At 42.2% G+C, this 26,539-nt stretch overlaps 2 protein-coding genes across 2 annotated transcripts in view; both read left to right on the forward strand.

Annotated features, from left to right (window-relative positions):
* Nucleotides 1-1,744: 1,744 nt before the first annotated feature.
* On the forward strand, nucleotides 1,745-7,904 carry LOC139434477 (uncharacterized). Its single transcript, XM_071204318.1, has 10 exons — nucleotides 1,745-2,372; nucleotides 2,958-3,089; nucleotides 3,194-3,333; nucleotides 3,648-3,738; nucleotides 3,966-4,131; nucleotides 4,216-4,324; nucleotides 4,853-4,931; nucleotides 5,037-5,178; nucleotides 5,285-6,559; nucleotides 6,917-7,904. The coding sequence occupies exons 1-9, from the start codon at nucleotides 2,319-2,321 to the stop codon at nucleotides 5,443-5,445; spliced, it is 1,074 nt and encodes a 357-aa protein (XP_071060419.1). The 5' UTR covers nucleotides 1,745-2,318; the 3' UTR covers nucleotides 5,446-6,559; nucleotides 6,917-7,904.
* Nucleotides 7,905-23,505: 15,601 nt separating this feature from the next.
* LOC117452535 (syntaxin-binding protein 1-like) overlaps nucleotides 23,506-26,539 on the forward strand; it is a 43,176-nt gene continuing 40,142 nt past the window's right edge. The window contains exon 1 of the mRNA XM_034091228.1: nucleotides 23,506-23,587. Within this exon, the coding sequence (XP_033947119.1) occupies nucleotides 23,551-23,587 (37 nt within the window). The 5' untranslated portion in view covers nucleotides 23,506-23,550. The remainder of the gene's footprint in view (nucleotides 23,588-26,539) is intronic.

The raw sequence follows: 26,539 nt of genomic DNA on the forward strand, positions 1-26,539 counted from the left end.
AGCAACACTACTTAGCTAAAATCCTTGAAGAGCATCACTCTCTCTTCCTGGAGCTCTATCCTCTTCACTATTTGCTGCCAAAAGACCACTTCATGCTCCATTACCCAAGAGCCATTCAAAAGCTCGGACCCTTGACTCAGTTTTGGGCTATGAGATTCGAAGCGAAACACAACTTTTTTAAACGGGTTAGCCATGTAACATGCAATTTCCGAAACATTTTCAAAACCATGGCCTTTCGCCATCAGATAGCGCAGTGCTATCATTTGCTGTGTGGAACTGTGTTGAGCCACAATACAGAAGTTGGTCCAGGGCACACTACCTTTCTGGCCAACATTGAGGGAGTTAAAGACATCGAAAGTGGTCTAACAGGCATTCCCCTTTTCAGTGAATTGTATGAACCAGCTTCGGTTACCTTTAAGGGAACTGCATATCGAGCAGGCACGACTGTATTCCTGTCTTATGACCCAGATGGAGAGCCCCAATTTGGTCTCATAAAGTCCATTTTAGTACTAGACCAAACATCACACACACCAACAATAAAACTTGTTGTACAGAAGTGGGAAACACAATGGTTTGATAGGCATTTCTTTGCATACAGTGTGATTCCCACTCAAGTTTTGGCAGCTGTTGATGTGAGAGAGCTGCTTGATCACCATCCCCTACATGCAGTGAAGTCATTCAGCGAGACTGATGACAGTTTACAGTGTGAGAAAAAGTTTTTAGAGAGTACTTGTCCATGGACAAGTGAGTTTGGAAATGTACTTGTCCGAATACATTTTTCACTTGTCCAGAATGGACAAAAATTGGGGCCACTGGAATCTTCTTCTTCTTCGTCATCGTATTTTACATTTTCCCACGGTTTTTATGACACCGCTAACGTAAGTGAGAAGTGAGATTTTACTGCATCACACATAGGGTTGGGTATCATTTGGATTTGAACGATTCCGGTTCTGCTTTTCGATTCCGGTTCTTTGAGAGGGTAAAAATAAGTCCCATGACAAACTGGGAGAAAAATATAGTCATGAAAACATTAAGTCAAATCTGTATTCCTATTTACAAATCACATACTGTTTAATTTCTTACGGTTATTGAATACAATTATATAAAAATAATCTCTGCATTGTTTAGTTAGTTCTAAGTGGTGCAGTTTGAGAATGTACAATTGGCCCAGTCTCCTCTGATGTTACACTGCCTGTGAGACAGTCCAACCACACATGTCCAACACATAGGACATAACCTAATAATAATAATAATACATTATATTTATAGCCTATAGGCCTAGCGCTTTTCTATAACGCAAAGACGCTTGCACGCTTACACACGTCCTGCAATACACATGCTGCAGCTGCTCACTGTTTGTAAAAGTAAAGAAATAGTATTTTCATTTCCATAATGTACTTTCTATACCCTGCTTCATAAACAATACTGACATCCTGCTCCTCCGAGTCTGGGGTCCGGGGATGTGAGGACAGCGCGAGGACAGACAGGGAGGCTGCTTCACTTCATAAAGGAAATGGCGGTCAATATTAACAACACAGGAGTTAAAACGCTTAATAACCTTCATTACGTGTTAGAGAAAGAACATAAGAAAGTTTGACAAAGATGAGGCTGTTAAACTGGCAGCGGATCCGCTGTGTGTAGAAAGAGAGAGAGAGAGAGAGAGAGACGCTGAGCCACACCGAGCAGCGATCAGCTGATACGGAGCATAGAGAGAGAGCTGCAGTCCGCGGGGCTCGGCCTCGCCTCCTGTCCTCACAACTCTTATTAATCCCGGTACCGGAAAAATTGTTATTTGTTCCTACTCGGAACCGAGTGTTGCTTCCCAAGCCTGCCACTGTGCTACACTTCCCGCCCCGCTCCGTCCCCGTCTAACTGTACAGAAAGCGGCGAGATGCATTTCCTTAGGAATCGACAAGCAGAACCGAAACTAACACTTCTAAACGAACAATGGCGGACACGTACAATTTGCGAATGAGTTCTGCCTTTTGTAAACTGAATGTATCAATAATTTGTCAATAAATCAGGTCGAAAAACGTCACTTGTCCGCCGGACAAGACAATTGAAAGATCTACTTGTCCGATATTGTAAATAACACGTCCCGGACGGTGGGACGTGTACTTTTTCGCACACTGGTTTATACATTTCACTGCGCTATAGACTTTTTTAGAAAATCAGTTTACTGCCACCAGTACAGTAGTATGACACTTTGTAAATAGCATTTTGACTCGACAAGTCCATTTTTTCCTGCCATATTTGTTTAGTGGTTAGCTATAAATGCTGCTTAAAAGGTGCCTTTGGACTACAGGGATGATCATGCGATGGAGTACTGGGATGTTTCTGTAAATACTGGGATGGATGTGATAAATTGTACAGTAAGTATTTTTTGTTTAATCTGTCTACATATCGTTGCTGTTGGGCAGAAACCTTGTGTCTCCATATTTAAACTATGTTTTTTATATTTCTAAATGTACTAATTCGTCATAGTGTTGTACAAAAGTAGTACAAATAGATCTACAAGCTCCCAACGTCAAGAGCTTGTCGATTGGCTATTTCACAATTTTAAAATGTTAAAAATTATAAACGGAACAATTTTGGACATACACGGTTTCCACCCGACGGCGACGGGTAGTCACTGTCAGTTAAGAAGTTACATGTTTGTTTTATATCTTTTTCAATTTGCCGCAGATCTGCATGGTCCAAACTTGTCGCATTTTTCATTCACTCGGGTGAAGGGTTTCTGAGTGGTTTTGTGTCTCTTAGGGGTCAATATAAACCATACTTTACACAGGTCTCTGAATTTATCAAAACTTTGGCGTGGTGCATATCTTTCACACAATGCATACTGTGTGCAGTCTACTGAGTCTGCTGGTGTGGTACACTGATTTACATTACTGATGCTCATCCGGCAATTCTAGGTGGCTGTCACTGTTTGTTACATTAACCTGGGTTCTGTTTAGATTGAACCTGCTGTGCCACCTACAAGTCCTGATGTCCAACCAACTGCCACAACTCCACCCTCCATGGAGGACCAAACGGCACCTGTCGTACCAGCGATGATACCTCAAACACTACATATAATTCCACAATTTGTAAGCTCCACTTTTTAAGACTTGGGTTTCACTTTTTTCTTTAATCAACACTAAAGAGTAATAAACGATATCTGTGATGTTGTCCCTTCTTGCAATTTTCTCAGGATATCCGCCAGATTCTCACAGGCTCAACTGAAGGCAAGCTGATCCTGGGGAGCCTTGATGAGGATGTGATCATCCCTTCGCAAAGAAAGTGCCTTGTCCGTATTTTGGTATCTCACCTCATGGAGAAGTTTGGAGAGAGGTAATTAAAAATAGTGGGGTTTTTTCTTGTTTTTGCTGAATGTTATGTTGGTTTGAAAAAGGTATATGAATCTTCTTTCAGGGGAAAAGATAAGACGGGACACTACTTTCAAGTCTCACATTTACCTAGACCACCAACATAAACATGCACAACACATGTACCAAAACACACGTTCAGTAGTGTTTTTAATTTATTAGGATGCCTATTAGCTGCAGAATATGCTACAGCCATTATACTGGGGTGCAACACATGTTTTAGAAATACTTAAGATCTAATTTGACTCTGCTGGTAATTTAGTTTTTCTGTGTTTGCAGTCCTACCAGTGAGACAAAAAAGGCCTTGGCTGCAGCTTTGATTCATGGGTTTCCCTCCTTGAAGGACGAGTCGGACACAAGCAGTGGCTTCGTAAGTAATTAACATTTTATTGAGGAATTGATGCTAAAACAGTCAGTTGAACACAATATAACTCATCTCCCAGCACCAGAGTACTGGACTTCTGTGCTGTTTGATGCCCGGTGTTGTCAGACAGACATACAGACAAACCCTGTTCTAGATGGCTCAGCCACATGTTGTCGCCACACTATCAAAATGTGCCTCATCTCTATTCACCAAAGACTTTCATTTCTTGACAGGGATACTGGTTCACCCCAGGACGGAACCACCGCCCAGCCACTGGATTCCTCGAAGAGAGGCTTCGGAACGTCAGAAAGAGGATGAGAAAACCGGCTAGGTCACGGAGCACGCAGCAGACACCACCACAAAGTAGTGAAGCTGGCACTCGTAGGACATTCATACCAGGTAATCGTTGGAACTGAATAATTTGTTTAAGTAATACAGACACATCATTTGAGATTGTTAATATCCTTATGTGTACTTTTATAGAATGTACCATATCGGAAGAAAGAGCCATACAGTGTAAAGAATGGCTGAAACACAATTCGCAGCCCCTCAACCAGGTGGAGCAATACATGCAGGATACAGCAGTGTACAGGTCAGTAGGAATGCACTGAGGACACTAGCTGCAGCACTCATTCAATGTCATTTTGCCTATGCATGCACCTCATCATGGTACTGTTGCACCTCAAGTCATTCAAATCTGAACTACAGACTTCTCAAAACAAACTACTACTACACCTCTCACACCTATGACCTAACCCCTGCTCATTATGATGTTATAGTGGGATGGCTCAGGGGAGGACAGAGTACAGCAACTTGCAATGGGCCTGGTTTTCAAGGGACCAGTGCCATGTACCTGTCAAAAATAAAAGGGCAAAACACCAGTGGGAGCTCCATTACTCCCCCCCCCCCCCCCATAATCGACACAAACATGGGGATGAATGCATTTTACTATTATGCTACCAAAATGTGGAACACCCTACCACCAGCCATCAAGAAAGTGCAACTCCTTACCCTCCAAAACTGCCATACAAGAGCACCTGTCTGCAACTGCCCTCAGGGCTTTTTGTGTTATCCTTTTAACATTCTTGTACTGCTGTACTTTCTGCAAACTATCAAACAGGGCCAAGTCTTTAAGGGAAAACGGGTGGGACATTCAGGGGATCCGCCAAGAGTTCCCACATCTATTCACTCCAGGCATGGTAAGTTAGGAAGGAGTATATGTTTACATATGATGTGGATGCATTGTTTATAACAATCTTTTATCAGTATGTCAGCTGCCACATTGAATTTTCTTTTTCATTTAGATTGCACAGGACTTTCAGATCCTACATAGAGAGGCTGCGCCTAAGCTCTTCGAAACCTGGCTCCCTTTGTTTAAAGACAAGATCCTGCACCTGGCGAGACGGGAAGGGAAACTTATCTCGTCGCTTGATGGATTAACACCCGGTAATACATTGTTATATTGTACAGTAGACTTTATTTTGCTACTAAATGACCAATTCACAGATTTGCCATGCCACATATTGATACCTATAACATTGTCTTCCTACAGATTGTTTGGGGGAACTTGCTCTGAGCCAGTTACCAACACTGCTTCCACCAACTGTCTACAGGGTTGGCCGAAAAGTGTTCCGGTACACTATCGAGGAGTCTAAGGCTGCGGCCCCACGAGGACGAATTCGGTCGTTTGCGTTACTGTTTAGTGTCATATAGACCGTTCGGCCACACGAGGACGACCGAATATGGCACTAAACGACTGAGGAAACGACAACGGGTCCCAAGGTGGATAGAAATGCATACGCCACTCTCTGGGGGGTCCAACGGCTCCGTGTGTGCGCCCTATACGGACATTTTCAGATCACTGATAGTGATTGCGCAATAGCCCCGCCTCTCCCCACCTCTTCTGCTCACCTCCGCTTACCCCGCGCCAGTGCTGAAGTGTTTCGCCACCAACAACAACAACAATGGCGGATCGCAGAGTTGCTATCGTGCTCCGGACGCTATTGACCATGCTACAGTTGTTTGTGCAACATCTACAGCAATAATGATGAGGCAATAGCCCCGCCTCTCCCCACCTCTGCTGCTCACCCCCACGTCAAAGTAAACTGCACCCTGAATTCAGATTATTTATCTTTCTCTCGCGAGTGAAGTCTAATCTGACAGGACGGAGACACGCAGCTCTGCTCACCTGCAGCTCCTCCCGCTGCAGCAGAACACACACTTCAAGTCAGATCATCACCCTTAGCTATTTTAATTACCTCTCAAACTCCCTAAACTAGTTATAAATATGTTTATTTTTACAGTCGGCCGGGTCACTGATTACTGGATGAGCTGCTGCATGAGACAGACACTGGCGCTGTCCGAAGAGAGGGAGGAAAAAGAGAGGCTCCGTGTATTTTATCATTATATTATATAGAGTCGTTATTCATTTGTTTTAAAGCTCAATAAATAACAAAGAAGACCTTTTATAATAATAATTTTGTCCGGAAGATTTCAACTTTAATACACGCTGACTGGCGAAAAACTCTGCCCGGTTCCCTCGGCCCCCACCGCGGAGAATAAACAGAAGGGCAACCATGACAACCTTCTTCTTCGCTGCTTTTGTGGAGGAAGTTACAGTGCCACCTACAGGCTCCTGCATATGTACTGCAGCTTCTCCAGCGGTTGGAGCTAAACGGAGCGGTCTCGTGTGGGCAGACACTATCCGGATAATTATTGCATGTGGACGGAAGCCGTTTGCGATTGCGTTTGCGTTAATCCTATGCGTTTAGCCGTTTTCGTCCTCGTGGGGCCGCAGCCTAAGTTGGCCTTCATCGATCATAAGCCTGTAAGTCCCTCTGCATATCTAAAGGGAAATGTTATTCTTTTAATCCCTTGAACCCAGCATCCATATTCTTGGGGGGGTGGCGGGGACATTATCCAAAAATGGCAGCTAGATCGGCTATTTTTGGCGAAGAGATTTGGTGAAGATGGAAAACAGTGGTCTAAAGTACAGAGCCAACCAGGTCCAGTGGTTAAGAATGTGCCTGACTGCCTGTTATTCCTTGGCTCAAGAATAATTCAGAACATTGTTTCTGAATATGCATTTTATCAGCCACTGCCAAATCTTGCTTACTCTTTGCTTTTGCACAATCTTTTACTTTGTTTAATTTATCTTGTCTTTTGTTCTTTATTTCTTTCTCAGGTTGGAACAAACTTGGTGGAGTACCTCCATGAGGCGAAGGTGTCAAGACCTTACCCATATGTCCTGTCCCTGGGAAACGATATTTGGCACACCTCTCAGGCGTTCGTTATTCTTGATGGGGAGGCGTTGGAACAAAACACATTGCTTCAGGCAGTCGATGTCTGTTTCAAGGTATTCTATATCTTTGACATCGACTACACAAAGCAGTGTGAAGCTGTATGGAAATTCTTCCAAAATGCAGTGTACGAAATCAAGGGAGGAGAGGAGTCAAAACCGGCTACGTCCTTGCGTGCAGCAATACTCGCTTGCAAGTAGACTTGTGGTCTTGATCCTTTTCTTTTCTTCTGCTGGTCCTCCTGTTCTATTCTTTCTCTTCTTCTGCTTGGCTCAGAATAGGGTTCTATCTGGTTAAATCAAATATTGCAGGATTTTTGAAGTGTGTGTGTGTGATGTTCAAAATACTACCTAATGCTCAAAGTATTTTATGAGCAAGTTGTGTGCTGAGTTAAAAGAGCTAAATGGTGGAAGCATAAATTGTTAAAATGTTTATTTGCACATCTTAGTTTCCTGTCGTTCGGATCACCTAAAGGAGCAGTACATTTTTGTGATCATGTTGGAGGATTTTCTTTGTAACGTTTACATGGCCAGTATATGAACCAGTAAGTTCTGAAAAAACGTATGTTGCTATTAGTGGTTCTCAAACCAGAAGCAAAGATTTTGAGATTTAGAAAGGGCAGATCTACAAGCTCATAGCGTGGCACAAAGTGCTATGAGCTTGTAGATCTGGATGCTGTTATGATGTGTTTGTTCTAATGTGTGTTATGTACAGTACAGCCTGTAAACAACACACATAACACAGCCTGTGTTGTTTACAGGCTGTACTGTACATGCATAAATGTTAAGTTTTGTTTAAAGAAAGTTTTGCCCTTTATTGTGAACTGAATCTTTTGCCCTTTATTGTGAACTGAATCTTTTGCACTTTATTGAACTGTCAATTGTTATAACAATAAAATGAATATTTTTCTAAGATTCCAACATTGTTTAAAAGCGTTTATTGCATATTATATTATTTGCATGACCAAATATAGGATGTATTTTAAAAGGGTTTGTAATTTAAATGTTTAAGAGACATGGGTATTGCATTAAAAACATGACGATAATAACTTGTAGAATTAACCCATCGCAGCTATTATGACCCAGCATTTGGGTGTAATATTTAACCCAATCTATGGTAGAATTAACCCAGGGCTGTAATTAATTTAACCCAGCATTTGGATTAAATGTATAACCCATCTGCTGGGTTAAAATACACAACCCATTTCGTTGGGTCAAATTAACTACTGCTGGGTTGGTCCAATATTGATCCTGGCGTTGGGTTAAAAAACGACCCAAATGGGGTTGTTTTTAACCCAGCATTTTTTAGTGTAATGCTATTACTCTTCTTCTATTCAACACTTTTCTCAGGCATTTGAGAACCAAAATGCCTATTTTCTTGACTTTTCTTTTTGTCGCACCACAGGACATTCTGTCACACCGATGGACACCATTACAAAATATGTCAAGTTTTGTACAAAATCTTTATTATTTCATCTCTACTCTCTAAGGTTATATTCTGAACATCAGAACCAACAGTGCTATTTAAAAATGTGTATTGGCTAATAGCCATCATAACATCATGTCACATCATAACATGGACATAAACGGAAATGTGAATAACAATGGATAGCTTGAAACATATTCAAAACAATTCATTAAACAATTCATCCATAAAACTCATTAATATTCATTCATGAAACATTCAGTAGAGATAAGCAATTTCATTTTTCAGTAAAATTCATTGAACAATTGATAAAACTAATTAATAAAAACATTCAGAAAAGATAAACACATTCATTGTTAAGTACAATTCAGTCACATCTGTAGTTTGACTCGAGTGGTGAAACAATGTCCACTGTATAGCTTTTGGTGCTTGGGACTCGCATCATGTTTCTACATTCTTTCAGATCTCATTGAATAGTAACCAGTCATATTTGGTGAGCTGTGCAGCACGCTGGTTGGGCTCTGGCTGACCATTTTCTGTTTTCTTTACCCAGTTTTTATATGTTTTGTTTCCAACCACCACGTCTTCCTTCGTCCAGTGTTCCCATCTGGCTCGCTCGTCTGGGTTATAAGCCGCAGGCTTGATTTCATCATAGCAGCACTTTGTGCATGTTCGATTCATACAATGTAAGTCTTCAGTATTAGAAGTAATACTTGAGAGGAGATGTGATAGGCTTTTTGAGGAGAGTATACTCCTCTGTGACAAGCTGTCAATTCGGAGCAGCATGTTTTCATGCTGGTAGCAGGCACATGTATTACGATCATTTGATCGGGCTTCTGTGACAAAGAATGTCTTATATCGTACAAACTGTCTATATGATATTGCATGATGTGCTTCACATGTCTGGTTGTACTCTTTGTGCAAATCAACTAAAGATGTTGCTAGTACTCTCCTCTGCATTTTTTCTTTCCTACCAATAATGTCTTTTTTCCCAGGGAGAAGTCTGCTGTTCTCATCTCTAGTCTCCAGGACTCTAGGACTCCACTTGTGTTTTTCTTTGTCCAGCAATGTATCCTTGTTTGGATTGTTTTGTTCTTGAGGGACTTTTCCCACAAACGTTCCGTGTCTGTATGAGGCGTTGATTCTGATTTTCGTTTTTCTGCTTTAACTTTTTTAAGTAATTTCTTATTTTGAATCATTAGCTTCTTCAGCTGCTTTTTGACAGCGGATTTTCTTTTTAATCCCTTGGGTTTGATTGGAGCCATCTCATTGGGGGAATGTGTTGGTGTACTGCATAAAAGAGGTACTAGGACTTCTTTGACCTCTTCACGGCCAGAAGGTTGACCATCAGCCTGAGGTGGAGTTAGTTCAAGTATAGCCTTAATGGCCCTGTCCCTTGCCCTACATCTCCTTTTTGAGTTCTTCCATTTTTCTTGAAGCCGCTTTTTTGTTGCTGCTGACACAGACTTCACACTGAGGCTAACAATTTCTCCATTCACTCTTTTCTCCTGATATCTGCAGAAAAAAGGACAAAACCGTAAGCATTTCTGCCCATGTAATGAAACATTTTAGTCGTTTAATCATTCTTGGTGGCATGTTATATTTACTTTCTGCGTCTCTCTCTCAAGAGATCCTCTCTCCTCCTTGGATCTTCATTCAACCTCTCCCTGTACTTTCTTGTCCTATCCTTACTAGTCATCGTCTGCCTGTCTCATACCTTCCGCCTGGATCTCAAACTAAACAAATAGAAAACAGTAGAAATGTTTTACTTTCGGTGTACTCAAAAGGTTAGAAAACGTATTATATAAGTAGTCTAAATTAATTTTAAAATGCATCTATCTAGGCCTTATTTATAACCCACGTCCACTGGTGTGACAGCCATTTACACTAGTGTGACGTTGACTTTACGTCACACTATAGGACAATGCTGTCACACCAGTGGACATTTTCAGTTACATTGTCAGTTTGCGGCCTAGCTGTATGCTAGAGAGCCTTCAATCCAAACTTACAGTGTAAGGTTTGCATCATATTTAAATGTAAAATAATATACATTTATTCAAATGTTCATATCAACAATTTCATTTAGTCACACCAAAGGACAGCGTTATCGGTCCCATTTTCTGACAGTGCAAAAAAAATAGCAATATTATGATAAATATCTGAGCCAAAACTCACCCTCTGTTCATTGCATGTGGTCCAGGGATGTCTTCTGGAAGTTTCCTGGATAAATAAGGCCCTCTCTCAATGATGGGTCCCCAAATTAATGCCTGTTCTATATTCACAAAATGGTGTCACACTAGGTGGACATCTGTTTTGTGGACAAAATGTAATGCGTCATAAGCATTTGGATTTGGTACATGAATACTTAAAACCTATAGTTTCATAAAGTAAACATTGCTATTATGTGTATAAAAGGTATTTAAAGTATTTTATTGTATTATTTTGTTTATTACAGTAGTTTGAAGATTAGCAATGTGACCCCGGACAGTCACACCAGTGGACAATGTTCATGTTTCAAACCAAATATTTAAATATTAGAAGTATAGAGCTCATGAATTACAGATGGGTTGGTTATTGAAGATCAAGATGTTAATAAAAATAGAAATTTTAATAAAACATCACCAGTTATTATATATATTTGTCACCATGAACAGAAAAACAAGGCGTCACGTCAACCACCCAACACATCCAAATTGCACATGAATAACTGACAGACAAATAGTCTCCAAGGCTCAAGCATGAGGTCTCTGCTCCATGTGTTGATCTCGTGCTCCGTTTACAAAGATCCTCGCAAAGCAGAGAGCGCTCACTCTGATGCGCCCCCAGCAAACCAACAAAACCATGGAGCGCTCACTGTGAGCCAAAAAACATGTCCCAACTCTATAAACATAGAGATAGGCAGCACACAGCACTTGGGGAGTCCTCTGTACATTTGAAGAAAATTAATATAATTAAAATGGGCCCACTTTGAAATAAATCAAACATATAGCTGCACCCTAAAAAGAGTTAACTGATTGAATTATGTCTGAAGATCGTCAGTCTTTCTCTTCCGTGTTTTTCCTCCAATACGTAAAGGCTGCAGCACCTCTGACAACTTATTAGTACATATCAAACCGGTAAGCCAGCATCGTTTGCTGTGAAAGCATATAACTCTCGCAGCACCGAAGCTAAATAAGTTAATTTCAGGACAACTTTGGGAATTTTGTTTGTTTGTTATGAGTTTCAAATAGATTTTGAAAGTGGAGATAGAGAGTGAGAGAGAGAGAGAGAGAGAGAGAGAGAGAGAGAGAGAGAGAGAGAGAGAGAGAGAAGCAAACTATCTGCTTAGTTGCAATACTGCTCAAGTATGCAACTTAGGCCTATCAATTGTTTATGTAATTTATGTGCCGGTGTGTCCATGGTTTTGAGTCTGTGTGTGTGTTGAGCGCAGCGCCGTCTGCTTTTTGCAGTACAGTAACAGTAAAGTAGGACGAAGCAGCCAGGGGCGCCGCCACGGATTTTGGGCCCCATGAAAAGATATCACATTGGGCCCCACCACCAGGCCCAGGCCACGCCAACCAAGCACAATGCTGTAACCACACCTCCAGAACCCAACCCACTCATGTATGCTTTAAATAACTCTACCTGTACAGGCTTGCATCTATCTTGTAGTCCAATACTAACTGCACAATATTTACTGACACTGAGCGGTGCACATACAGTATAACACTGTGCAGACGTGCAACATTCTTCTGCAGTAGAATTCACTATTTGATACAACACTAACATTCCTGACAATAGACCTCAATAGTCACCTTTATGGTGTACATGCCTTTTTAATAACATTTTTTAATGGAACATTCAAAAATCAAAACATTCAAAAATCTAAATAAATAAATATAACTTGAACAAGTCAGGAGTGAAATTATTTATCTCTAACATATTCAACTGCCTGCGTCATCAATCTGTTCCCTCTGCCAAGGACAAGCGGCAAGAGGAATCAAAACAGGAGAAAGACACAACACATAGCGCAGAAAACCCTGAAGAATTATCACTGCACCCGCCTGAGGAATGTTCTGATTATGGGAGACATATGAGACACACGGAGGAGTCTCCACTGCCCGTCACCCCCCCCTGTCAACGCCTTTGAGGATACTCTGTTCACCCTTTCACCCTCGCCCACCCTCCTGGAGATCGCTGAACACACAAAGGAGATACAGAGGGTTGGCACCGATTCCTTCCTGGAGTTCAAAGACCAAACTAAGGCGATACGCAGGATTGGCACCATGTCCTTTACCCCCGCTCCTCAACGACGCCCACCAAAATCACTGCAGAGACTTGCACCATCTCCCCCGTCTTCATCACCGCGCCTACGTCAATCACCTCCCCCGCCTGGCAGCATGTCCTCTACCCCCGCACCATCTCCCCCGTCTCCATCACCGTGCCTACGTCAACCACCTCCCCTCCCTTCTCCGAAGCCTGATAAGGATGTGTGTGTACAAAACAAAACAAACTCTTACTGATATGTGATGGGTCCAGGCTCAAGGGCGTATGGCACTCTCAACTCTTTCCAGGACATGCCGGGGCCCTGCCTGCCAGTAGCTTTGCCGATATCTGTGTTGATAGGTAATAGATTAAGAGCGGTGAATCATCTTAGAAACAGGAAGCGCTCAAACGTTTGTGTGAGTTTATCTAATTTAGCAGTGATTCCATGTCAGCCACAGCTTGTTACAAAAACATGACTGATAGTGTGTTTAACAAACTTAAACTAGCTTTATTAAATGTCAGGTCTTTGGCAGGAAAAACATTTTTAATCAATGATTTTATCACTGAGCACAATCTTGATTTTATGTTTTTAACAGAAACTTGGATTGAACAAAATAACAGTGCAGCTGTTCTTATCGAATCAACCCCTCCCAACTTTAGTTTTATGAGTCAGGAAAGAATGCATAAGAAAGGGGGTGGAGTTGCTATTCTGTTCAATGATTCCCTTCAATGCAGGAAGACATCTTATGGAAACTTTGCTTCTTTTGAATATGTGGCCCTTCAGCTGAAATGCTCCTCTCGAGCTCTGTTCCTAAATATCTATAGACCACCCAAATACTGTGCAAGCTTTGTGATGACTTTACTGAACTGCTGTCTATAGTGTGTATTGACTTTCACCGTCTAGTCATTGTTGGTGATTTTAACATCCATGTTGACAACCCCCAGGACAGAGGGGCTAAAGAACTGTTTTGTGTTCTTGATAGCTATGGACTGACTCAGCATGTGACTCCTCTCTTTATATGTCTATGGTTTCATCAACGAGGCGTTTTGGGGAGTTCTTCTCTGTGTTAGAGTTGTACTCGCTACAAGGTGTACTTTGAGGGTTTTGACTCTGCACACCGTTTACATGCATAAAAACCTTCATAACACACAAGGGGACGGGTAATAACCGGAAAAGCATGACATGTCACCTTTAAGTTGTGAGCTTAGTGTTTTTGAACCTAAGAAACACTGATGCATTAATCAATAACAATAATCCACAGCTCCTCTCTCTGCTCCAGAGGATTTAAAAAATATATATCCCAATGCCACAAAAATGCATCAGTGACGTGGTTGAAATCTTGTCTCCAGAAAACAAAAAACTGAAACAAGCGGTATCAGTGACTGTGTGTTTGATGTGGCGCTTTGCAGTAACAGAGAAAAAATGTGGCTCTTAACCTCTGACTGGTTGGCCACTCCTGGTATAGGGAAACAACACTGTTAGCAGTAACTTGGTATGCATGTATTTCATGTTAGCTTAGCTTCTTAGCCTGAGCTAGCTTCTTAGCCTGAGCTACCTCTTTGCCCTTATTTGGAGCAGGCGGGATTAGACTCTGACGTCACAGTCGAGCCGTTAGTGGCCGACTCCGCCTACTAAGGGCTTCACGGCAACTCTGCAGAATCCTATGGGTCACGTCACGGACACTACGTCCATTTATATATACAGTCTATGGAGTAAACACAGCTGGCAGCCGCGGTGAAACTGAAGCGTATAGAGCGATACGATAGGAGCGATGAGAGCGAAGCGAATATTCGCATCGCGTCCGGTGTGAACGCACCATTATAGAGCCCCTCCTCCAACACACACGAACACGCACATGACCAATGAGCGCACGAGATAAGTTTGTGCACAGATGGAAGGCTGACAGGCAGGTAGGCCATCCAGTTACTTTAGCCGGGCCGGCTAAAATGATTGGCTTTTTACAGCGCCACGGCTTCCACAGATGACATTTTTTAATGGATTTTTTGTCAAAGCACTTCAGATATTCATTGCTATCGGGATGTTAAGAGCATTACATGGACAACCTGATCTCACCAGAATGCGTGACTCCACCACGACTCCTTAACACCACAATGCGTGGTGGACTCACGAACTTTGTTACATTTACGTGTCTGCACCACGCAAACAACCCCAATGTAAAGTGAATGAGGCTCCTTTGTCGTGGTGCACACACGCATTTCTACAACGTCCTTCAGGGAGCTTTTATTCTATAAAACGTTTTTAAAATCTACTTTATAGCTTGTAGTAACTCACGGGAGGCTTCTTTTATTTTATTTGTATTCATAATAATTTTTAGTTTTCGTCAGAATGTATTATGTTGCATTAGTTACGATTTTTTGTTCTAAAAAAACAGTGCATTGTGTGTAATACAACTGTGATTTTTATTACATTAGTTCGTTTTTAAGGAAGGCCAGAGCTTCAGCTGTGTCCAATAGATTGTTCCCTTTAGTTAACGTTTTTTTAAAAGAACATTATATTCCAATTTGATCATGTCCCCTTTATTGTATTACGGAGAGCAATTTGAGCATCCATTCCCATTGGATAACGGAGAATTTTACCCCGGAAGTAAGTATTATCCTTACTGTCGATTGATTTTACAGTGATATCTGCACGACTCATCAACTCAAAAACACCAGATTATCCTTGTTGATTACACAACATTGATTGGTTTAAGTTGTGTACAATACTTTTGTAATTTTCCCCTTCGATTCGGAGAAACAAAGATTTGTTCAGTTTAGGATGGCCGAAGACACTACACTACCCAGAATCCTCAGCTATTGTTCCGCGTTGCCTCAAGCTCTGTGATTGGTTGACCTCCAACTGCATTCCATATGAAAAAAAACGTTTCGTTAAAGATAAATCATACTTTATTCAGCAGTGCTTGCTTTACTCTTTGAAAGTCATCACATGAATGCATTGTAAATAGTACACATCTGTCGTAGTTCTTTCTTTATCTACAGAGATCTGGCCTCAAAATAGACCGGAAACTATTCTTTTACCGTTCTGTTTTAATTTCACAATAAAGTTAGTAGTAATAATTTGTTTGATATTATTGTTTTTTATTAACTACTCATGTTAAGACCATCTTTTCTGTGTTGCTGTGGGGTTTTTCCATCGCTTTTGTGTTACAAATATCAAAACAATAACTAAATATATCCGTCGTAAACTAAACCAGAAACAGCAGTATATTTTATTTTGTTAACACTGTAAACTTGACAGCTTTTTAAGCACGTTATTACACGTTTAGAGTAATATTGAAATCTTGAAAAGGGATGTCCAAAATAGCAATTATATACAGTTTTTAATTAACTAATTAATTTGTAGAGAATAACGAGTAATGTATATACTTTATAGGGATCTGCAGATAAATATTTAGTCTTCTCAAGCACCAACAATCATTACATTACATTACATTGCATTTAGCTGACGCTTTTATCCAAAGCGACTTACAGTAAGTGCGTTCGACCAACAAAATACAAGCTTGAAGAAAACAGAATCATAAAGTACATCAGGTTTCATAGAGCCAAACATTTCAAGTGCTACTCAACTGGCTTTAGATAAGCCAGTCCTCCAATCAAATATCTCTCCTGATTGTTGGCACTTGACAATCACCTTCCCTGAATTTTACTCAGGTGTAACTAAAGTCTGCTTTAAGGGTTGTTTATATTTCACATCATTAATCAGAATCTGTAAAGTAACTAAAAATAAATGTAGTGGAGTAAAAATACCAGGTTAACCTTAAAGAAAGCCCTCATACTGACGCTGTGTACAAGAAGGGGATGCGCAGACTCTATTTTCTGAGGAAGCTGAGATCCTTCCATGTGTGCAGCAAGATGCTGGAGATCTTCTAGTCTGTTGTGGCCAGTGCACTCTTCTTTGCTGGGTCTCCTGGGGGGGGGGGGGGGGGGGGGGGGCAGCATCAGAGCCGGTGACACCAGCAGGATCAATAAACTGATCAGGAAAGCTGGGTCTGTCATCGGCATCAAGCTGGACCCCTTTGAAGCTGTGGTGGAGAGGAGGACACTGAACAGGCTGTTGTCCATGATGGATAACCCACCCATCCTCTCCACCTGCAGCTGGACAGTCAACGGAGCTCCTTCTCCAACAGACTGCTGCAGCTCCGCTGTCACAAGGACCGACACAGGAACACATTCCTGCCCACTGCAATAACTCTGTACAATAAATCACCTCTGGCTGGAAGAGAACTCTCTGCTCCATAGTTTCTCTAATACAACATCGCTGTACATTGTACACATATATAATCTGTTCAATATTTGATATTCCATATTCCATTGTCATATATTTTTGAATATGTATATTTGCATATATAATATCTACATGTATATTTTTTATTTCAACACGTAGCCTATATTTTCTATTTTCTTTTTTTTCTATTCTTGTTTATTTGTGGTTTTGTTTTATTGTAAAATGCCTTTTATGCTGATGCAACAAAAACAATGTCCCAAATTGGGATCAATAAAGTACCATCTTATCTTATCTTATTTTATCTTACATCCGGACTAAAACCACCAGACTCAGGGACAGTTTCATCCCACAGGCCTTAAGACTATTAAACACCTGAACTTTGAAATAACATCCATAGCATTAATCTGGCTGCTACTTAGAAATTATTTGTTTAATATATCATATTCCAATACCTTGTATAGACTCTTATTGCACTATTTAACTTTTTACTATTTTACTAATTTTCTTTTTGTATTGACTTGCACTATTTTTTCTGTGTATCTGTTTTATTGCGTAGCACTGTTGGAGGAGCCTGTGACCTAAGGGGGGGGGGGGGGGGGGGGGGTAGGAGACGTTCGATTCCTGTTTTGAATAGTGTGCCGTCGATGGGTTTCATTCCATTTCAAAATGCTGTTTGTCGCTCAGCGTACACTTCGCGCACTGCCACTCCAACATCCAATCACAGAGGTTGAGGACAAATCACGGGGTTTGTCAAGCAAAGCACATGGTAATAATAATAATAATAACTGAGATTTCTATAGCGCCTTTCAAGGGACCCAAGGTCGCTTTACAGGAATTGGGGCGAGCACACACAAAACAAAACAAAACAAAGGTCAGACAGACAAAACAACAGATCGATTTAAGGGCCGAAAGCCTTGATGAACAGATGGGACTTGAGGGCCCTTTTGAAGGCGTCCAGTGTGGGGATGTTGCGAATCTCCACAGGGAGAGCGTTCCAGAGGGTGGGGGCAGCCACACTGAAGGCTCTGTCCCCGAAGGTTCTCAGTTTGGTGCGGGGGGTGGTGAGCAGGCCAGAGTCTGAAGACCGCAGGTTCCGGGGTGGGGCATGGGGGTGGAGGATGTCCGATAGGTACTGGGGGGCAAGGGCATGGAGGGTCTTGTAGGTCAGGAGGAGGACTTTATAGTCTATGCGGAACTTGACCGGCAACCAGTGGAGGTGGATGAGGGTGGGAGTGATGTGCTGCCACGGCTTTGTGTGTGTGAGGACCAGAGCTGCACAGTTTTGGACATACTGGAGCCTGTCCAGGGTTTTGTTGGGAACCCCGAACAGGACACCATTGCAGTAGTCCAAGCGGGTGGTGACAAATGCATGCACCAGGGTCTCAGCAACCGACTCCGAGAGTGACGGTCGGAGTCTGGCAATGTTCCTTAGGTGGTAGAACGGCCGATTTGGTCACATGACTTGACATGGGAATGGAAGGAAAGGGTGGAGTCGAGGATCACACCCAGGTTGCGGGCTTCAGGAGATGGGGAGATGGAGCAGCCGTCGACCTCAAGGACGAAGTCACCAACCTTCTGGAGCAGTGCCTTGGGTGCCACAACCATGAGCTCTGTTTTACCGCTGTTCAGCTTCAGATAGTTTGAAGACATCCATGTCTTGATGTCGTGCAGGCAGTTGACGAGAGACTGAGGGGGGAGCTGGGAGGATGGAGTGGTGCTGAGATACAGTTGGGTATCGTCAGCGTAGCAGTGGAAGTTGAGTCCATGATGTCGGATGGACTTCCAAACGATAGCTGAGGATTCTGGGTAGTGTAGTGTCTTCGGCCATCCTAAACTGAACACATATTTGTTTCTCCGAATCGAAGGGGAAAAATACAAAAGCATTGTATACAATTTAAACCAATCAATGTTGTGTAATCAACAAGGATAATCTGGTGTTTTTGAGTTGATGAGTAGTGCAGATAGCACTGTAAAATTAATCGACAGTAAGGAGAATGCTTACTTCCGGGTGTAAAATACTCCGTTATCCAATGGGAATGGATGCTCACATTGCTCTCCGTAATACAATAAAGGGGACATGATCAAATAGGAATATAATGTTCTTTTAAAAAACGTTAACTAAAGGGAACAATCTATTGGACACAGCTGAAGCTCTGGCCTTCCTTAAAAACTAACTAATTTAATAAAAATCCCAGTTGTATTACACACAATGCACTGTTTTTTGAGAACAAAAAATCGTAAATAATGCACCATAATACATTCTGACGAAAAATAAAAATTATTATGAAAACAAATAAAATAAAAGAAGCCTCCCGCGAGTTACTACAAGCTATAAAGTAGATTTAAAAAAGTTTTATAGAATAAAAGCTCCCTGAAGGACGTTGTAGAAATGCGTGTGTGCACCACGACAAAGGAGCCTCATTCACTTTACATTGGGGTTGTTTGCGTGGTGCAGACACGCAAATGTAACAAAGTTCGTGACTCCACCACGCAATGCAGTGTTAAGGAGTCGTGGTGGAGTCACGCATTCTGGTGAGATCAGGTTGTACATGGAATATAACAAAAAGTGTATCTCGAGCCGCTTTCTCAAACGTACCTACCCCAACTTTAATGTCAGCAAAACATTACAATTATTATTTACAATGGACTACGCTTAGCTAACAGACTAATTTCCACCATTCATGGACCACACCCACTTTTTCTTTTGAAAAACTGGGTGACATACTGTCGCCCTTTAGTCCCTCTCTCTTGTCTTTCTCTCCTTTCTATTCTTTCTTGAAAGCCTGACTTTGTTAGTCGTTGAGACATCGTACACACGTAAGTACTAGCATCCCTCCTCACATGCTCTCACTCTCTGCTAGAAAGGGCCGGTGCCGCACAGCGTTTGGAGGTAGGACCAAACCATTACATGTAAATAGAGGGAGGTGTTCGATGCTTTGGATAATTAACTTTTGGAAGAAAATAAGTTAAATGAATCGTAAGTTTAGTGAGTACATTATCAATATGACGTTATATTAATGTTAATTATTGATGATTGATGAAAGGTTACTTAAACATTTTTTATTAATGTTCTAAAGATGTTTGGGGCCCCTCTCAGTCACGAGCCCTTAGAATCGTCCTAACTTTTCACCCCCTTACGGCGCCCCTGTAAGCAACACACCGGTAGTTTCTGTAGACCTGTCTGCCCGTTGTGTGAGTGCACTGCGCGCATGCGCACTTGTGGCATTGTTTGGGATGACCTAATTAAAATAGCGTCCACCCAGTAAAGAAACCCCCACTACACCACACAACACTCGTCAAATCTGGACTGGATTATCCCACGGAGGCTAAAGATTCTTTATAACACAGTTTGAGATTTGTGAAACCTTTATTCTATTTGTGAAAATACAAACACAGGTGGAAGGCTGAGGTTGGTGCAGCAGGCCAGGATCAGAATCAGAGAGTGAACCTCCCTGCTGGGCAAGCCTTTATGCCTTCTTGTATCAGTCCAGATTTGATGAGTCTAGGTCTAGTGGTTTTAGATCAGGACCTGGTCTAATGTGGTCTACATGTAAAAAAAGCACTGAAATCTCCCTTTTTTGTATTTTCACAAATAGAATTAAGGTTTCACAAATCTAAAACTGTGTTATAAAGAATCTTTAGACTCTCTGGGATAATCCAGTCCAGATTTGATGAGTCTAGGTCTAGTGGTTTCAGATCAGGACCTGGTCTAATGTGGTCAGGATGCGAAAAAAGCACTGAAATCTCCCTTGTTTGTATTTTCACAAATAGAATTAAGGTTTCACAAATCTGAAACTGGGTTATAAAGAATCTTTAGGGTGCGTTCACACCTGCCTTGTATAGTCCGGTTGAATCGAACCCTGGTGCGTTTAGCCACTTGGTGCGGTTCATTTGGGTCGGTGTGAACACAGTCCGAGACCTCTGAAGTGAACTAAACAACCTGACTCTGGTCCGCTAAAATAGGTGGTCTCGGAGCTCTTGCTTGCGAACTCTGGAGCGTTTCATTGCTGGTGTGAACGCAGTCCGCACCAAAACATAGGAAGCGTAGTATTTACGTGTCACAAGCATGGCCGTATCCACCATTGAGGTCACCGAGGTCCGGACCTCGGTAATATTTTTCGAGCTGTGTAACAAAACTTGTGAAATAATTGCACTAAACGGGATTCTTTGTACTTCCATTTACTGACGATGAGGGCGCTGCATAACTACGTAGCCTCGATTAAAGCAAACAGAAGAAGACGACATGTATCAACCGGTATCAACAAACCACCGCAGCCCGGACTTGAACCGGAGCAGCGAAGGAGTGATGAGGTATCTCGAGATCTGAGTCCAGAGGAGGAGTGATGAGGTATCTAGAGATCTGAGTCCAGCGGGCTGCTTGTGTTTCTGTTCATCAGGACATCATATGAACAGCAGATCCTGTGTGAACGCTCTACGTTAGTCAGTGGACGTCCGACAACATGCACACTAACTTATATTGCAGCTATAGGCTATACTTTGGTTTACATTGCGTGAATAAACTAGCTAGAGAGCTGCAGTTAATTACATTCATCCAATGTCAGAAGGATTACCTTTTAACAAACGTTGTAAAGCTTTTCTTTCATTTCAATTTGAGTAAAACATTGAAAATATAACATTGTATTGTTTTCTTTTTACACTGACTCAGATATAATGAAAAGACTACGTCAGTCGAAGCTCAGCTTTGGTACGGAAGAGACAGGACAGGCAGAGAGAGAGAGAGAGAGAGAGAGAGATATGGAAGTCAGGGAGGAACTGCAGGTCCAGTCACACAAAAAGAATGTAGGCTTAATAAACCCATATTTATCTATCTGTTTATCTATTGCAGTTATGTCATAATAACATACAATTGTATAAAACACCGTTTGCTTACATCTTTGCTCTCTTGAGAATCAAACAAAACAGATTTAAATAAAACAAAGTGCAAACAAACAAGTGAAATGAACTAAATGGCTGAATTGCTTTTAATTCACTGGCAGGAGCGACAAGTGAGGAGGAGCAACAAGTGAACAACGAGGGAGAGGTTGAACAAAGAGAAAGAGTAGAGGACAGAGAGAGTAATGAACAGGAAGAAGACAGAGAGACTAATGAAGATGGAAGAGAGGCTGCAGGTTATGGAAAGGAGAGAGGCATGGAAAGTGAATGTTGACAATGTTTTGTGATCATGTTAGCCTCTTCTGCATGTCCAGATCATTAATAACAATCAACTGATTGTTATGCATTACACTTTCAAAAATAATTGATGCTGACATTGTCAGCCCACTGACATGTTTTGAAATCAATATATTATCCAATGTGTGACCCCCCACAGGACTTAAAAAGCACCTAACTAGATCATGAAAATCCCAAAAATCTCGGGGGGTATCCCCCGAACCCCCCTAACATGTTTGGACCCCGGTATTTAGAAAATCCTGAATACGGGCCTGGTCACAAGAACTGTCTTCAAAATCTTTAGCGAAAGAGTCTTTCAAGACATCCGCGGTTGTTAATGTAAAGAGTGAAGCAGAATTAAGTGTTGAACAGTGTCGTGTAAAGTAAAAATGCTCCGTCAACTACATAACAGTAAGAACACCTGTCGTCTGTGAAACACCCCTCCTTACAAAACACTGAAATCCGGAGTCGTGGCTGTGGTCTTGGATCATCGGTCCTGGATGGATATCCTCGTGGATTCATCTTCCTATTATACACACGTGCATTTCCAAACATTTGGACTACCTATGTTGCAAATGTATTATCTTTTCAATTTACACACGGCATCTATTGCACGTCTGTCCGTCCTGGGAGAAGGATCCCTCCTCTGTGGCTCTCCCTGAGGTTTCTCCCATGTTCCCTTTAAACTGGGTTTTCTTCGGAAGTTTTTCCTTGTACGATGTGAGGGTCTAAGGAGGACAGAGGGTGTCGTATTGTCATACTGATATTCTGTACACACTGTGAAGACCACTGAGACAAATGTAACATTTGTGATATTGGGCTATATAAATAAACATTGATTGATTGATTGATTGACATCTCCCTTGTTTGTATTTTCACAAATAGAATAAAGGTTTCACAAATCTAAAACCGTGTTATAAAGAATCTTTAGACTCTCTGGGATAATCCAGTCCAAATAAATCGGCTATGCAGCGATTTAAGAGGTTCAAACACGGAGGATTGTTCGTTCAGTGCTGTAAATTAAATGTCCCTTAACTTTCCCCTTAACTGCCGAATCGGTCGGATGCTCTGAATCGGAAGCGAACTTCAGCGTCGTCCACTGTGTGTGTGTGTGTGTGTGTGTGCGTGCGCGCGCGTGTGTGTGACACGAGAGTGGAGGGTATGATAACGTGTGACGTTTAATCAGCGTTAATAACATGAATATGGGCAACACACCCGAAAGATCATAAAGTCAGGGTAACGATAAACCCGCTCTGAAATGTAGGCTACTTAAATGAACTTCCCCGCCATAGTTTCTGCAAATTTATGTTTACGGAAGAAAATATATCACAGGGCTTTTATTTTGGAATGATCGGACCGGAAGTGCGTTGCTCATCGCACGGAGCCTGACAGCAGGTGGCCCGTCAGTCAGTGAGGAGGAGAACACGCAGCATCATGGCACCACTTGGTCTGAAAGCCATTGTCGGAGAAAGTGAGTTTATTATATTTCTAAATATATTTGTACTTTCATACTGACATGTTGACAGGTAATCCATACTTGATTTGTTGTTAATTAGTTCGAAAGCATGTAAAGTGACGGGTTGTCCCTTCACAACAGATGAGGACTTGAGGAATAAGGCGGCTTGTATTATGTCTCTTTCTCTATGTTGATGGTAATGAATGCCGATGAAGATGTGTTCAACTTTAAGTTGGGTAGTGCAATGCGCATGGACGCACAGACATTGCCTCTCAAATGTAAGTCAAATGGATTGACACACAAATATTTTCACACACAAACACACAAGTGTTTTGGCAAACTGGAGTGAAGTTTACATGGCTTTGTGAGCCATTATTGATGTATAAAGACGGTTATAGAGCACAGTCCTGGTTTGGTGTAAATCCGGCCTCACTAATCTTTGGCTGCGGATTAAGGGCTGTGACATCATTCAGAGCAGAGGAGAGGTTCCTGCTGCTCCCCCATCACTATGCGGGAGACATTACACACCATGGAGTCATTATTATTACACACCATGGAGTCATTATTATTACACACCATGGAGTCATTATGATGACGCAGAGCGACAGGTCTGTCTGGTCTCGGGACTAAAGATGTGTTGGATGAAATGGCTTTAAATACATGAGTATTTAAAGAAGGCTTACTCCAGGTTTCTCTCTGTTTTACACAGTTTCCGCCAGAGGTGGAAGAAGTATTCAGATGTTGTTCTTAAAGGGGACCTATTATGCAAAATCCACCTTTTCATGTCTCTTCTACATCAACATGTGTCCCCTCTTCTTCATGTCTCTTCTACATCAACACGTGTCCCCTCTTCTTCATGTCTCTTCTACATCAACATGTGTCCCCTCTTCTTCATGTCTCTTCTACATCACCATGTGTCCCCTCTTCTTCATGTCTCTTCTCCATCACCATGTGTCCCCTCTTCTTCATGTCTCTTCTACATCAACATGTGTCCGCTCTTCTTCATGTCTCTTCTACATCAACATGTGTCCCCTCTTCTCCATGTCTCTTCTACATCAACATGTGTCCCCTCTTCTTCATGTCTCTTCTACATCAACATGTGTCCCCTCTTCTTCATGTCTCTTCTACATCAACATGTGTCCCCTCTTCTCCATGTCTCTTCTACATCAACATGTGTCCCCTCTTCTCCATGTCTCTTCTACATCAACATATGTCCCCTCTTCTTCATGTCTCTTCTACATCAACATGTGTCCCCTCTTCTTCATGTCTCTTCTACATCAACATGTGTCCCCTCTTCTCCATGTCTCTTCTACATCAACATGTGTCCCCTCTTCTCCATCAACATGTGTCCCCTCTTCTCCATGTCTCTTCTACATCAACATGTGTCCCCTCTTCTTCATGTCTCTTCTACATCAACATGTGTCCCCTCTTCTCCATGTCTCTTCTACATCAACACGTGTCCCCTCTTCTTCATGTCTCTTCTACATCAACACGTGTCCCCTCTTCTCCATGTTTCTTCTACATCAACACGTGTCCCCTCTTCTTCATGTCTCTTCTACATCAACATGTGTCCCCTCTTCTTCATGTCTCTTCTACATCAACATGTGTCCCCTCTTCCTCATGTCTCTTCTCCATCAACATGTGTCCCCTCTTCTTCATGTCTCTTCTACATCAACATGTGTCCCCTCTTCTTCACGTCTCTTCTACATCAACATGTGTCCCCTCTTCTTCATGTCTCTTCTACATCAACATGTGTCCCGTCTTCTTCATGTCTCTTCTACATCAACATGTGTCCCCTCTTCTTCATGTCTCTTCTACATCACCATGTGTCCCCTCTTCTTCATGTCTCTTCTACATCACCATGTGTCCCCTCTTCTCCATGTCTCTTCTACATCAACATGTGTCCCCTCTTCTTCATGTCTCTTCTACATCACCATGTGTCCCCTCTTCTTCATGTCTCTTCTACATCACCATGTGTCCCCTCTTCTTCATGTCTCTTCTACATCACCATGTGTCCCCTCTTCTTCATGTCTCTTCTACATCACCATGTGTCCCCTCTTCTCCATGTCTCTTCTACATCACCATGTGTCCCCTCTTCTTCATGTCTCTTCTACATCAACATGTGTCCCCTCTTCTTCATGTCTCTTCTACATCACCATGTGTCCCCTCTTCTTCATGTCTCTTCTACATCAACATGTGTCCCCTCTTCTTCATGTCTCTTCTACATCACCATGTGTCCCCTCTTCTTCATGTCTCTTCTACAGAGGGAGGGAGGCGAGAGAATTCAGCCTCCTGACAGCCTGGTGGAAAAAACTGTTTTTTTAGTCGGGTAGTGCTCGACCTCAGGATGCGGAACCTTCTCCCTGAAGGCAGGAGGGTGAAGAGGCAGGTGGAGGGATGGGTGGGGTCACCCACAATGCCGAGTGCATTGTGGGGCGGGTGTTGTAGAGGTCCAGGAGTGATGGGAGTGAGGCACCGATGATCCTCTCTTCCTCACTATGCGCTGCAGGGTCTTGCGGTTGTATGCGGTGCAGCTTCCGAACCACAGCGTGATGCAGCTGCTGAGGATGCTCTCGATGGCGCCTCGGTAGCAGGAGAGCATGATGGGGGGGTACTTGGTGATTGACATGTTGTTGGTCCAGGAGATGTCCCCGGTGATGTGCACCCACAGGAATTTGGTGCCCTGCTCTTAGGGCTGTGCAATTAATCGTATTTTAATCGCGATTACGATTATGGCTTGCGACGATTATGAAAACAGTATAATTGACAAAATACATTATTTTGCTGGGTGCGCTTTCGCCCCTCCCTAAAAGCCCACTCGGCCACGTGGGAGTGACATGTGTTGTGAGTGTTCAGCGCGAGCGAAGATGTCAGAACAAGAGCAGCAACTCGTTAAAAAGAAGGGTAAAACTATTTCCACTATTTGCAAGTACTTTGTCTTTACAATTAAAAAAAAAAATTCAAAAC

This window comes from Pseudochaenichthys georgianus, chromosome 9 (genome assembly GCF_902827115.2).
Source record: "Pseudochaenichthys georgianus chromosome 9, fPseGeo1.2, whole genome shotgun sequence".
NCBI classification, from domain to species: domain Eukaryota; kingdom Metazoa; phylum Chordata; class Actinopteri; order Perciformes; family Channichthyidae; genus Pseudochaenichthys; species Pseudochaenichthys georgianus.

What these genes read in the sequence shown, in the direction of transcription:
- LOC139434477 (XM_071204318.1), top strand. Translation starts at nt 2,319, where the DNA reads ATGGAGTACTGGGATGTTTCTGTAAATACTGGGATGGATGTGATAAAT. An exon ending in ATGGAGAAGTTTGGAGAGAG is followed by an intron (nt 3,334 to 3,647) that starts GTAATTAAAAAT and finishes CTGTGTTTGCAG; the next exon opens with TCCTACCAGTGAGACAAAAA. An exon ending in TCGTAGGACATTCATACCAG is followed by an intron (nt 4,132 to 4,215) that starts GTAATCGTTGGA and finishes GTACTTTTATAG; the next exon opens with AATGTACCATATCGGAAGAA.